This window comes from Aspergillus alliaceus (genome assembly GCF_009176365.1).
Source record: "Aspergillus alliaceus strain CBS 536.65 unplaced genomic scaffold BDW43scaffold_4, whole genome shotgun sequence".
NCBI lineage: Eukaryota > Fungi > Ascomycota > Eurotiomycetes > Eurotiales > Aspergillaceae > Aspergillus > Aspergillus alliaceus.
Window position 1 is genome coordinate 958840 of NW_022474687.1, and position 14434 is coordinate 973273.

The 14434-nt window shown below is 48.4% G+C and overlaps 6 protein-coding genes across 6 annotated transcripts; 1 reads left to right on the plus strand and 5 right to left on the minus strand.

The window, feature by feature from the left end:
* Nucleotides 1-265: 265 nt before the first annotated feature.
* Nucleotides 266-994, minus strand: BDW43DRAFT_154193 (uncharacterized protein). The gene has a single exon (XM_032038508.1). It carries the CDS (start codon nt 822-824, stop codon nt 318-320), a length of 507 nt encoding a protein of 168 aa, XP_031905049.1. The 5' UTR covers nt 825-994; the 3' UTR covers nt 266-317.
* On the minus strand, nt 995-2340 carry BDW43DRAFT_154192 (MBL fold metallo-hydrolase). The gene has a single exon (XM_032038507.1). It carries the CDS (start codon nt 2039-2041, stop codon nt 1166-1168), a length of 876 nt encoding a protein of 291 aa, XP_031905050.1. The 5' UTR covers nt 2042-2340; the 3' UTR covers nt 995-1165.
* Nucleotides 2341-2569: 229 nt separating this feature from the next.
* Nucleotides 2570-3857, plus strand: BDW43DRAFT_154195 (uncharacterized protein). The gene is made up of 2 exons (XM_032038509.1): nt 2570-3020; nt 3116-3857. The coding sequence occupies exons 1-2, from the start codon at nt 2609-2611 to the stop codon at nt 3676-3678; spliced, it is 975 nt and encodes a 324-aa protein (XP_031905051.1). The 5' UTR covers nt 2570-2608; the 3' UTR covers nt 3679-3857.
* BDW43DRAFT_154205 (cytochrome and DOMON domain-containing protein) lies at nt 3729-5602 on the minus strand. Its single transcript, XM_032038510.1, has one exon. It carries the CDS (start codon nt 5483-5485, stop codon nt 4037-4039), a length of 1449 nt encoding a protein of 482 aa, XP_031905052.1. The 5' UTR covers nt 5486-5602; the 3' UTR covers nt 3729-4036.
* A 3888-nt stretch (nt 5603-9490) lies between these two features.
* On the minus strand, nt 9491-11801 carry BDW43DRAFT_321260 (putative acyl-CoA dehydrogenase). The gene has a single exon (XM_032049300.1). The coding sequence runs from the start codon at nt 11695-11697 to the stop codon at nt 9727-9729; it is 1971 nt and encodes a 656-aa protein (XP_031905053.1). The 5' UTR covers nt 11698-11801; the 3' UTR covers nt 9491-9726.
* Nucleotides 11802-12213: 412 nt separating this feature from the next.
* BDW43DRAFT_321262 (uncharacterized protein) lies at nt 12214-13977 on the minus strand (the record flags this gene model as incomplete). Its single annotated transcript, XM_032049301.1, has 7 exons — nt 12214-12503; nt 12537-12638; nt 12670-12796; nt 12952-13101; nt 13140-13258; nt 13312-13533; nt 13569-13977. 7 exons carry the CDS (start codon nt 13975-13977, stop codon nt 12214-12216), a joined length of 1419 nt encoding a protein of 472 aa, XP_031905054.1.
* Nucleotides 13978-14434: the final 457 nt, after the last annotated feature.

Consider the following 14434-nt stretch of genomic DNA (forward strand, 5'->3'; position numbering starts at 1 on the left):
TGTACATATTTGTGTCCATGTTTTATCTCGTGTTCATTCTGAATCCAAAGAACCACTGTCGCAAACATATCGAAAGATATCGAAAGATATCTCATTTGCAATCTCTAACGTTGAAACATAGCGCAAAAAATAATAAGTTAAAAAAAAATATGTTGAAAAAAAAAAAACTGTATCATTCCCAAAAAAAAAAAAAAAAAAAAAAAAAAAAAAAAAAAAAAAAAAAAAAAAAAAAAAAAAAAAAAAAAAAAAAAAAAAAAAAAAAAAAAAAAAAGGTGCTTGCTGCTCAATGGCTAGCCCCAACTCGATCCCTACCACTGTCAACGCTTTTCCCCATTTTCCTCTTCCATTCCCTGCCCATTCCCCGGTTCCCAAGACCACAACTCCCGCAGATGCGTCACGGTGGATACCATCAATATCACCCCTACCAGCGAAAACACAACCAGCCCTACCGGAAAGGCAACCAAACATATATATCGAGCGAAATTTAACCCAATGTCATGGGGATCTGGGGCTTTCATTGTCCATCCCGGTAACCATGCTCGGTACCATTCTGTCAATATCCAGTATCCTTCTACTGGTTCTAAAGCCAAAAGAATGAGGTGTTTGATGAAAAGACGGCGAGCATCTTTCTTCGAATGCAGATGTCCTTTCTTTTCCAGCCAGGATATTGCGTTTGGTGGAGGCTCTAGTGATAAATGGCGAGGGATCCTCGAGTCGTCCCACCAGCCTGCGTAGATCCAGAGTAGGATCCAGTGCCAGCTATAATAGACCAGCCAGTAGACCACATACTGGCCGAAGGTACAATCATCGCAGTCCGAGGACATTAGTTCCAAAATGGTTCATGTGTTGGAAACCGTGCTTTGGGGTGTGAAGGAGATGTGAGAAAGTCGAGGTAAATTGAAGGATGATGATGATGATGAGAGAAACGCGACCTTTTTTATGTCAGGCACTATCACGTGGTTGATTATCCCTGTCATTTGATGTTGCATCGTTTTTATCTGGCTAGAATCAATGATCAGTTCAAGTGGGGGTCGGTATCGAATTCAAGAACATGTCGCTGTCTCTGCAATAAGATAGTTCTACGTGATTGTCGTCTTTCAATATGGGAAATATAACCTAAAACGACTAAGATTGATTCCAAAGCATACGAATACTAACAATCACGTCAAATCCGAGATTCCTTCAAAGCCTGAAAATACCCCATGGCCCCCATAATAAGCGCCCCGGTATTGTACCGATCCGGATACAGCGCAGACATAGCAGCTACAATATCCCTTGGAGTCTTGGGCTTGCCCTCCAGCACCCTTGCAAAATCCCTAATGTACTGCTTGGTATTGTCCAAATGCCAACGCCCCGGAACCTCCCCCTCCTGACAATGACCTGGGACCACATACAACGGATCGAGAGCTTCGATAATCTCCACAGCCCTGATCCACTCGTCCCGCTTGGCGGCGGTATTAGCCTCAAAGAGCATCTGGTGCACCTGTCCATACACCACATCCCCACAAACAGCCAATCGCAAATCAGGGACCCACAGCGCCGTGGAATCGTAGGTGTCCGTATGTCCGACCTCGATGGCCCGGAAGGTCCATCGATCCTGTAGCTTGAACTCGTTACTGGTTGGCAGGGGTTGCGCGAGGACGAACGGTTGGGCGATTTCTCCCGGGAATCGAGATTCCCATTGGACTTGGTATGTCTTCTCGTCAAGTTGTTGTTTCATGTGCTGTACTGTTGCCGCGGTGGCTACTGGTTTGGCTTCTGGGAAGCGCTGGACGAGCAGGGGGAGACCGAAGAAGTGGTCTCCGTGGCCGTGCGTGATGTAGATGTATGAGAGCTTGCGCTTGGGCGCGAGTCGGTCGATCCAGGCGATTAGGTCCTGGGTTTGTTTAATGGTGATGGGTGTGTCTACCAGCACTGCCTCGGTGGCTGAGTAGATTAGGGTACACGAGATTGGGGACCAGAGACCTCCTCCGCTGCCTTTGCCTGGATTCTTGAAGGGGGTTGGTGGGGCGATGTGTACTGCTGTGCGGAGGGTGGGCATTTTGTCTTTTGCTGTTTTGGGGGGGCTATGGGCAGTGTGTAGAGGATTGATGGTGATGAAGAGGGAACTGAAATCTGGAAAACATCTAGAATTGATATATGCAAATATCTACTTTACTCGCCTGGATATACTCATGGTGTTGTTCATCTTGATAGACGCTTGAATGCGGAGAGCATCCGAGGTTAGCTTCCCGATCACTAATCTTCAGTATACGCCGAAGCAGCATCGGGAGCGCAAATCAGACCAGACATGACTATTCCGCATAGTATACTTTATTTAGACGCGAAGCTCATGTGGACAAAGAGATAGTACCCTAATATCTACACATTGGATTGACCAAGACCTCACATGACGTCACGGCCATCTATCACTAAACAAAAACATTATTTACTAATTACCTTCCACATAATGATTAATGATCACCCGCGAATAGCAGTTTGTCAGCGTAGAGAACGACGTAGAAAGAAAGCAACAGTATAAGAAACACAAAGCAATCCCTGCACAACCAGTACCAAACCAACCATTCATAAACAACATCCAGCTTCCAGAATCACAAGCATAACCATCATGTCCCTAGCCCTAATCACTGGCGCAACAGGCTTCATCGGCTCCCAGGTCGCCCTGCGCGTCCTGCAAGCAGGATACCGCGTCCGCCTTGCCATTCGCCGCGAAGACCAAGCCAACAAGCTCCGTCGCATTCTTGCTGACTACGAGAATCAACTAGAGTTCACCGTCGTACCCGACATTACACTCCCAGGATGTTTCGACGAAGCATTGAAAGACGTACAATACGTCCTACATCTCGCATCCCCGCTACCAAAACCAGGTAGCAGCGATCTCCTCACCCCGGCCGTGAACGGCACGACTTCAATCCTCGAAGCCGCGGCAAGAGTCCCGAATATCAAGAAAGTTGTCGTGACGGGATCTGTCTTGTCTCTGATTTCCTTAGGAGACCTAAAAGATGGCCTAGTCGTGAAGGGTTCGTTCGCTCCCCCCTTCCCCCTCCTCCTCCTCCATTCACCCCCAACAACACAACCCTATCCCATATCCATACTAACGAAACTGAAAAAAAAGAGGACAACGAAATAAACTATGCGCTCCCCCCACAAACCACCATCTCAACTCTTCCCCCAATGGCCCAATACCACGCCAGCAAACTGGCCGCCCACAAAGCCACCCTCGACTTCCTCTCCGCGAACACTCCCCATTTCGACCTAATTACACTCCACCCCGTCTTCGTCTACGGCCGCAGTCTCATCCAGGAGTCCGCTGAGCAGCTGGATGGTTCTAATGGCGGGCTCTTCCAGTCCCTTTTCTCGGAGATACCTAGTAGTCCCCAGTTCCAGGGCGTGCATATCGATGATGTTGCCGATGCGCATGTAAGGGCTCTTGGTGAGGGGGTGAAGGGGTTCAGGGCGTTTCTGTTGGCGGATGAGGCGAGACCTTGGGGGGATGTGAAGGACTTTCTTGATAGGGAGTATCCTGGGAGAGGGTTCAAGTTGCAGGGTGCGAGGACTGTAGGGTATAGGGTTGATGCGTCGAGGGCGAAGAGAGAACTGAGGATGGAGTTTCAAGGTATGGAGAAGATGGTTGGGGATGTTCTTGAGCAGCAGTTTGGGTTGAGGGGTGGGAAGTAATTGATTTCGGTTTTTTTTTTTTTCTTTTGTTTATATTGTGATGGGTTATGTTAGGTGTTGGGATCGGATTCCTGGCTTCATCCGGTGGGAGTGTTAGAAATGGGTGGATTTAGGAGAGCTGAACATTGATACAATGAACGAATTTATATGGGTTTGCAGGTGTGTAGTCAAAATAGGAGGTATTGAATTTTGCATTTAGGGCTTTTACTTTGTGATTCATTGAGGGAGATTATCAAGGGTGCTTGCTTTTCGATCTCTTCAGAGTTTCCGGTGTCTATCTACCAGGACTGTATTTGATAACATGCCTGCTTTAACGATCATTCACATAAGCGCGTGAAGAACATCTTTGTACTCGCAATCAAGCTGAGCCCTGTTTGCGAAGCATGGGATCATACGGACTACTTTCATGCTTGTCGTGATCGTTCAGCTCATTCAGCTCCTCGTCCTCATCTTCACCTACTGCAAAATATTCACCTTCCCTCTCCGCCGTCCAGGGCACATCAGATCCCTCTGCCTCGAGACGCGTCTTCCGTATATTGCGCCGGTTACTGGCCCATACCCAGTAAGTCACGCCAACAATTTCGGTCACAATGATCCCAGCGACAAGCATAACCCAGAGCGCGACAATCCCCACGAGGAGCATGCCACTAATGAAGTTCAGCCAGCCCACGACCATAATCACCCTTCCGGCCCAGATGTGAACATGCGAGACCCAGGTTCGATGCCTGACTCGTACGAAGGTTACATGATGTCTCCACCCAAGGATCCCTTGAAATCCGAGTACGAATGATACCAAAAGTCCAGCGATTTGGTGAGGCGAGTTGAACGATCCTTCGCTCAGGATAATACCGATAATGGCTCCCAAGCCGGTGCTGAGAGAGGCGACGAGCTGAATAATCCAATGATATTTGAACGATTTGCTGGATCCCGAGCGCATGGCTAACACTCCCAGCGGGAAGAAAACTAGAAAGGCCAGTCCCATCAGGAAGCCATGCATCTGAGCGACAGTGTGATGGCTAAATGGAGCAGATTCTCCGGCCCTATGCGCGGGCTTATCAGATGTGCCCAGGGTGCGAACACCGGGCCGTATCGATGGTACGGGAGGAGCTTTCTCTCCGTCAATAACAGACCGCGACATGTCGACGTAGAAGATGCCCCATCCCCCGTTTCCGGCGCGGTGTTTGTGTCCGATGAGGTGGGAGTCGTAGGCGAATCCTGTGAGTTCCTGGTCCTCGTTCCATCCCCAGATCCAAGGAAGAGATGTTGTTGTCGCCGAGATTTTACTGCTTCCTCTACCCTCTGCAGGCCACAGATTACAGGAGTAGCAGACGAGGGCCACTTCAGCGACATAACCTGGTGAGGATGATGCCCTGGAGGTGGGTTTGTCACCTCCACCAACAGTCCGCCACTTTGCCTCGAGAAGCCGAATATCCACACCACCCGATTCTTCTGCGGTTATCGGCTTGGGTTGGTGATGTGCACCTGCCGTCCTCATGCTGACGATCGGAGGTTCTCCAGAAAGAGGGTCTCCATAGACGATTGTCATCAGTGAACCGGCCATTACGGACCCGGTCCCGATCGCTGTCCACCCACGCTCTGACCCTCGAGTTACAGTCATGGCCAGGTACATATCGTCGGCATTTGAGGATAGGTTCTTGTGCATGGTGACACCCATGCAAAAGTCGACTCCGCCATTTTCCTTTCCATTGTACCCAAATTGGCAGTATTGAACTGGCTCCGCATGTACTACAATGAAAAAATAAACCATCAACGTGAGAAGGGTTTTATAGACCGGGTTTCCAGCCATTGTGGTATGGATCAGGGCAGTATTCCGTACACCGTGCCAAAGAGCTCGGGAAGAAAGAACACGTTCAGCTCGAGAATACGAAGCTGGAATGACGCAAGGGGGATTGTGCGGGGTAAGAGGAATGTAAGCAACAATCCTCCATCTGCTGTTTGCTGAGCTGTCCTATAGTTACTTGTCAGCCTGCATGAGTAGTTCCGGCGCTAGGACAAGCTTACTCGCGCCAGGTTTACGCGCCCTGATAGGCACCAGTCAGCTCGGCGCCAACCGGCGCCTATCCTTCTTTCCTCCTCATTGCATCGCAACACTTGGCTTTATGGTAGGGATCAACCATGAGGAAAATATGGGGCGGAACTTTTCAATACGTATTTTTGGTTCGTAGAAGTGTAGTTTTTTTGGTGTGATATGTAGAAGGGCAAGTGAAAGGGCTTCGGGGGTGGGAACAGTTGGAGTGAGCTCCACAAGACGACTGATGATCGACGATATTCGGGCTAACCTCGAGTTGAGAACTTTTATATGTGGGGAGGGTATTAGCATATGTTGAACCTGAATGAGATTGGTCCCACCTTCAACGTGGCCTCCCTAAAACCCAATCTTTCCTTTTCCTCGCTTTCCGCGTTGCTCCTCGGGCCTTGCCTTACTCCATTTATTTGTCGTACAAATGTAAGACAATGTCCACGGCGGGTAACAATCAAGCCTCGGGGATGTTGACTATACAGATTGAGAGCCATAATGCAGTGGAATACGAGAAGACTGAGCTATCCGGAAGGAGGCTTCCAAAGGAGGAGCCCTTATTGTGGATGGATTGGGTTTAGCGTGATACTCCTTCGAACAACCCACCGTAAGCGCCACCTATCATATAGTTAGTTGAACGTGTATTAGTATACGGACTAGCCCTTAAGACACGTTCCCCCATGCATATCCGCTCTTCCTTTTACTGACAGTCGATCGCAAAACCAGCGATAGCACCCTTTGTTAGTAACGTCATATTCTATGGCTAGCACCTACACTATCAATTTAATCCTTTGATACAACCATTTCGTAAACCGTCCGTGGTCATTCTCATGGTCCCTGGGTACCATTTCATATACCATCCACGGTCTCCAAATGGTATGCGGTCACGTGATCTCCGCCGTGACTATCATGATCAGTTCCTGTAGATATATTAGCGTGGCTCGGTTCAGCTCATAACTGCTGAGGTTAAGGATTCTGTAACACTCATTTAACGGAACAAAGCAAGTCTCCTTCTATCTGCTCCTCATTTCATCGCACTAATACTAGAGGGGCACTATTAGTTATCCATCTACCATATCTTACAGCTTGGGGCAGGATAGAAGCAATCGTGGAATATTGTTCGGCCGAGATAGTATCATGGGAGCATCATAACATGTTGAACCTGGACCGGTGGCTGTTCGGCTGCAAAGTCTTCATCGTCATGTGAAAATCCCCCACAAATCGTAGATTCTTCTAGTACGCTGCATAACGGCATCGCGGATAGCTGTAGTGCCTGCATCATGGTTGTCATAGTCTGAATTACCTTCCACCTCCGCAGCGCCACTCAGATACCACTGGATTTGCAGTAACGGCTAGCTCGGGGGTGGCGTAGTTTCAGGATCGTTCGTAATGAGGGTGAAAACATCACCAGAAGCAATAGCTCTGTATATTAGCTCTCCATTGTCCTTGTATAAGCGAGTGGCCACTACTAAAGAATATCCTTTGGCGCCATATAGCCAACGAGAGGATTTGAGTTTCGTCTGGAGGTCAACTTCAACTACTACGTCTAATAATCCTCTTTGCCAATAAAACTGAAGCTTTAAAGTCCTAGAATCGGCGTTTTCCAATGGTCGGAGCGCAAATCCACCATTACCCCCACAGTGTATACGCGTATCTGTCGAGGCTCAGCAGGTCACGACATCCATGCTGAGGCATTTGTAAGGTATTTTCGATACCAAAAATTTCCGCTTTCCATCTCTGTACGCGACCCTCGTCCTAAAACACGTTCATGATATCCTAGAATCTCCCAACAGTCTTAGATTCACGTGTGGAGTTTTGAAAAGGTAATTCGGATATATATAGGCGGCCTCTGGGTTCAATAAGAGGATGCTACGGCAGTCATCATCCAATCACCTATCATATGAATCGGACAGAGTCCAAAGTCTTTGCACCGGTCATATGAGGAATGGCAAATAACGAGCAGGGATATAAGGAAGCGAGTATGGGGGCTAATGATAGTACTATTATAAAGCTATAGAGAAGGCCGCCTCAGGTGGACAACTTTGTTGGCGGTTAGCCGCCGCCTCCAAGCCACATGATGGCCCGGTTGTTATGTAGGCTGCACTGTAGCCGTTATGGCACGAGTTGCATGAGGCGTCATAACATTCTATATCAGTGACCACGGTGGGTTGGCATACTTCGTCTCTTTCTCTGCTGTCCACCGAGAACACCTCTTGTTGCCCACAACCTCCTATCTCTTAGCAATGATCAACTATCTATGCCCTCATAACGTTTCCTACGTTCCAGCTTGCTACATGGATGCCATGGGTGCCTGCGTTGACGGCAAACGTTACTACCTGGCGTACCCGGACGGTGACGCCGTAAAATGCCACTGCGAGTACTACGACGGAGGCCCCTGCCAGCGTGTATGCAGAGACAACAAATTCTCCACCCCCCCCCCCCCGGGGCCTCGACTCCCTCGGCAACGGCAACTTCGGTGGCATCACCTTGGTAGATTTAGCTGCTTTTACAAGCTGATGGAGGGCTTTATTTGGAGGACTTTCAGAGTTACAATAGATAAGCTATTTTATATACTGTATCTGCTTTTATACCTCAGTAGTAGTATAAGGGGTCTTTGCAGTCCATTCCTGGTCTGAAGGCCCCTGGGAAGTAGATAGAGGAGTAATATACTTAATAGTAAGCATATCCAGCACCCGCTGACAGTTAAAGGAAACTAAGCCAGATGCTTCAAATCCACTGCAGATATTAGAAGATAATATTGCTGCTTCTTAAGTCTCTTTATATAGATCCAGAAAGTTCTCCTTATTAATATAATTAATATCCTTTAGAATAAGATCTGTTACCTCTGTACTATATACTTTCTTTAGAGATATAAAGCAGCTAATATCAAGTGGCTGAAGCTTATAAGATAAATAAGAAAATATATAAAGAGAAATAATTTAATAATTTTTACAGAGTAGATTAGACTCCACAGATTCATGGCTAGTAGTGATCACCCAGCGTAACTGTAATATCAATGGAGAAGCTTCATACACTGCCTTTGTGGAAAAAATACTACTTGGTTACGTTCGACTCTACAACCAAAACACATGTGCAAGTTGATTTGGGAATACCTCTTGATCGACTTAACACGCTTCATTCCGCCCGGATATGAGCAGAACCCACTCAGCCATTGTATTCGTGGCTATTCTCCATCTAGATTTCCCATCGTGATTTTGAGGCCATGGCAGTTTCTCCTCGCGCTGTATGGGAAACGTTCAGGCCAAGGATAGTCCTCGTCGTGACTTTCGTGTCCATCGTGCCGGGAGGGATCGGCTCTTTTGGAAACCGTGTCATGCTCTGACTAGTAGCGTGAGCTAACCAGGATAGACACCTCCTGTAGTTACTTCTCAGTTCCGTCTTTGTCTTCCTTCTGACAAGGTGACACACAATCCACTACGATTATCCCTGCTGGACTAAAAGCCCAATATAAGGCTGGGCTCTTAGACCAACAATACCTAGCCAAGATAATTAATTGCCCGACCCGAATGAGCCGTAGCCCTAAATCCCGAAGTTATTATAGCTGTCCATAGTTCAGAGATAGGTTATCGTGATCTATACCTATTAAAGAAACCGGTTTTCAGCATGACTAGCATGGCTGTGCGAGAATTATATATGTATTTTTGTGGTGTGTTGAATAATGGATATTTAGATTATATAGAAAGAGGCTAGAAAATTACTATGCCACACTCCTAGGGGTACTGAGATTAGAAAAGATCTTCCAAGGGGTCATGAAATTTATATACTGTCAACTGACGATAGAATGTTTTGCTATTTCCTGTTGTAAAATGCATAAATTCCAGATAGGGCATTATCGCAGAGGGTAGAGCTCTTGAACGAACTAAGGGTTAGTATATTTGAGCTTGTACAGAGAGGCCGGCAAAGGAAAAGCGATTGCTTCAATGCCCAAATCCCACAGCTAGATCGTCTCGAATGCTTGAACTCTCGACCACCAATGTCAGCAGAGTATTCTACAACTTAGATGGTTCGACGTGAGAGAACGTTGCAGGAGCTCCCAGGAATATTTTCCTGTCCAGTGCGGAATCATGTAGCCGATTGGATGGGCGTGCAGAGAACTGGGTCCCAGGCAGAGCATTGGAACGGATCCATCTGGAGGCGACCTCTGCAGCAACTTCGTTTTCATTAGAAACAGCGTCGTACATGAGCAAACAGGCGCACACGATCACTTCGACATGCTGAAGAATGTCCCTCCCGCGCCATAAAAGCTCAGCTTTATCAGGACATTGCGTCATCTTTAGCAGAGAATCAAGAATCTGCTCTACGATGCTGCATTCCACTTTGAACTTCGGCTCGCAGAGAGTAAGGATTTCTCTCGCCCATGGACCGAACACCTTCCTGAGCAAGTTTCCGCCACCAAGACGTTTGTCCGTGATAACTCTGACAACATCCTCCGCCATCACATTGCCTGTTCCCTCCCAAATGGCGTTGACACAGGTATCTCGGAAGATTTTGGCGATATTCAGCAAGCCACCGTCCTCATTGTTCTCACAATAGCCAACTCCGCCCAGACATTCCATACAGGAGCGTATTCCATTCACAGAATTAACCGTTACTACCGCCTTCATCACAGGGGTGATAAGGCGAAGGAGTGATGCGGCCTGTGTATTGTCTCGTGGGATCAGCCTACTAGCCTTTGTGCCCCGAACCATCGAGTCCCAGTCTTGCTCAACTGCGCCCTGAAGGGCGATGGCAAAGAATGTCAGATGTGTTGCCGCCCAATAGTTCACGGTAACTCCAGCCATCCACCGTACGTGCTGTGGATTGTCTTGAAGGAGGATCCCCTGAGCCCTGCGAACCTTACTATATGCCCGACATATAGACAGTGCGCGACTCCAGCCCGCAGAAGATCCACTGGCAGTCCATAGTCGAGTGATATTAAGAACAGTAGAAATCTCCTTGACTCCTTTCCCCTCTTCCCCTACCAGCCATCCCCGTACTCCCTTCAACTCTAATTCTGCGGTAGGTAGCGATTTGGTGCCCAGCTTATTCTTCAGTCGCTGGATCCGGATACCATTCAGCTCGCTTCCCTTTTCTTTGCCAGAGCAGCGGCGCATGGGAATGTAGAAAAGGCTGAGGCCCTTTGTAGTCTGGGCGAGAATTAGAGACATATCGGAATCAGTTGCACTGCTAAACCACTTGAAGCCGTCGATACGCCATGGCCCCAATGGCAGGCCGTGGGCGTCGTGGCTCCGTCCCTGCTCCTCATCCTGCGATATTTCCAGAGCAGTTAGGCGTCGCGCAACCGTCTCGGTCTCCCGTACATCACTTCCACCCTTTCGCTCTGTCATCCACTGCCCCGAGGTCCAGGCCACGCTGGGGTCTTGAGACAGTAAACGGCGATATGACTCTTCGAGCACCTTAGCGCGTCCCGGCTGGTCACCATCAGGGTCTTCTAGGTGTCTTTTAAGTAATTTAACTGCCCCATCACTCATCGACGCAGGACAGCCGGTCATTGCTGCACTTCCGGACCAGACATGGTTCAGGGCGAACTGATGGACTCGCCTATTCCATCGCTCGTTCTCGTTCTTGTATGCCACCGTGACAACTCCTTCCTCCTGACCAATAGTTTTCAGTGTCCGCCAGCCCTCGCTGGTCCACAAGGGGTCGACCCGGTTATCCTCACCGAACGTAGTCAGTGGTCGAACAAACGGCTGATTTATCTCTGCATCGACAGCTAAAGCTAGGATTGATGGTTGAAGGGCGCGACGAGCGAGGTGGTCGATAGATATGCCCACCTCGGAGCAATTCTGAGGAAGGTAAAGCTCCAGGACTCTTGCGAAGGCTTTGTCGTCGGAACCGGCATGAGGATTTCGGTGAGTGGACGGATGATGGGTGAATGTATATGCCGGCGGTACTACAGGTAAAGCTTGGAAGAACCCGTCTGTTGCCGACGAGGGCTTCTTCGAATTCGATTTCTCCATGGCTTGGTTGAGAAGGTTTGGTGTATAAATAAAACGTTATAGTAAGAAGGGAATTGGCCTTTGGGTCAAGAGAACTGGTCTGGAAATGGGCCTAATATGTGTGGGGTACCCCGGATACTCCTTAACTTCTCCAGTGATGTGCAACATCAACGGTCCCGCGGCGTATTCCACCGGAAGTTGCTTGACTTCCACCGGAATTCGGGTAACACTTGTCGATCATATGTTCATGTCCCATTCCGTCGGCTATAGTATTCACACTAAACAAAATCCTAATCCCTGCTCTGCGGGGATAGTCCTTTCATGTTGCTGGATATCACGTACGGTGCAGACGCATTGAATGTCGACGTTCGACAATTTATAGCTCTGTGATGTACTAGACTTCGTCCGGAAATGGGAATTGGTGGTTAATTTAATCTTTCCGTACAATACAGTTGATTATATATTCAAATGTAGATCGCTTTATACAAACAGTTTTATCACAGGCGTGCCTTTCTCCTGACCTTCTTCACTCTCTCCTCAAGATCTTTCCGGTGGGGCCTTTTGGGACGCAATCGACAAAGACAACGCCGCCCCGGATGCCAGGTTCCGTTTAACAAAATCGTGTATCTTGCGCTCGGGGACTTGATTCTGGTCTGCTACTACATAGGCACAAGGCAACTCATTCCCTTCCATCTTTGGATCTGGGATCCCAATCACAGCGGCATCCTGGACTAGTGGGTTGGAGAGTAGAAGCGCTCCCAACTCTGCAGGGGCGACTTGGAGTCCTCTATGCTTGATCGTTTCCCTAAGAATGATACAATTAGTATCTTGAGACGAGGATATCCAGGGTTCAGAGACACTTATCATCTTCCAGTCTATAATAAAGAGCACCCCGTTTCGGTGAAGTCCCAAAACCCCTGTCTTAAACCCAGATCCGTCGACTGTGAAGCTCTGTTTGGAAGCTTGTTCGTCTTTCCAGTATCCCCGACTAACCCATGGGCCCTTGGACGATGAACACTCCTCCTTGACCTTCCTCTACATCATTTTCCTCCTCGTCAACGATTCGCAGTCGGATATTCGGAACAAGAGGCGAAATACTACCATCGTTCCAACTTTCATCCTATGCCGATACAGCTACACTACCAGTAGTTTCACTAAGTCCCCAAGTCTGGGTGACAGGACACCCTAACTTTTCCCCGCACGTTTACCCAGGTCCGGACCCATGGATGCTGCCCCGGATACAGCATGAATCATGTGCTTAGACTAGTCAGTTACCAACGGGCTCTGCACCATAAGCTGGTATATCGGGGGAACAGTGATAAATAGTTGCGCGGTACATTTTGCAGTACTGGAGGAACTACGGGGGTCAAATTTGGCTGTCCAGCAGATCGTTCCACCACATAATGCCGGTTGAAGGAGGTAGGCCTATAAGCCAGCAATATGGGCGGCGGGAGATGTGCAACTGTTCGGTATTCAGACTTGAAATTCGGATCTTTAAGTCTCTGCCGGGCGATGTAGTCCCGATACGCAAATATAAATACCCTTGCGGAAGAAAACAGATTCCGGTGTGAGATTCGCACGCCTGCCAGAACTCAGGTGTTAGGGTTCCGTTCTGATTTGTTGAAGGTCCCTCACCTTCGGGCTTCCCGGTCGTTCCGCTGCTGTATATCAAACATGCTGTGCGGTCCCGTAGTATAACTGGGTCGGGGATCACTTCCCGGGATAGTGTCCCGCGGTGCTTTTTTGATATATTGGCTAGGGCCCAACAGTCTCGGAGACTTCGTTGTCCGCCACGGCTTTCTAGAATCAATACCCGCTCCAATGGGACGCCGCGCAGACGAGCTGCTTCTAGGGAACCTGTTCGCAATCCTCACTAGCGATCACCAATTTACATTCATCGTGTTTCACACTGTCGCGCGACCTCGGAGGTGGTGAAGCTGGAGCTAGAAGCACTATAAACCCTCCAGCAGCTATGCCTCCGTAGAACAGCGAGGACAGAAGAACTCGGCCGCTTGAGATGCAGGCCACCACATCAATACTAGGACCGTTGGTACCAATTGCGTATTTTACACAGAAAACATGGGCTATCTCCTCGGTGAAAGTGCGACATTGAGCCTTGGTCACTCGGTTACTCTGGTCCGCGACTTCAGTGTGCAGAACGGTATCGTCTGTAGCTAGCACCAGAGGAAAACTATTCCCTATCAGTGTGGTGCCACTCCGGATGATTAAATAAAGAAAGCTATCAAAGTTTAAAGACAGCAGATCTATGTCGGGCAGATCATAGTTCTTGGCTGGGTCCATAGACGGCACGCGTCGCATTGTCGCGGATATAGCGGGTGGTTGTTGGTTCTTTATACTTTGAGCTTTGTCCATTATAGGACTTTAAGAGTGCTTCATTACTCATTATTTACTATATTTCTTACTTGTCAAGGGAAAAGGAGTCCTTTCCCTATTCTTTCAAGCTGGTGGTTGTTGCGGAAGGAGGTATATCGGAATTCTAGGCTTGACTTCCACCGGAAAAACGGACCATCCTCGGCAATTTATATCCTCGGCAGGTCGATAATATGCTTAAGCATGTCACATCCGACAACTTCCACCGGCCCCCGGGATTCATACCTACATTGATATCTACAATGAAACCGGCAAGAGCACGGCACGCATGCATGCGATGTCGACGGCAAAAGCTTAAGGTTATCTAACTGGCTAGTCAACTTTATGCACAATATCATAACTAAAATACCTCTAGTGCGATGACACA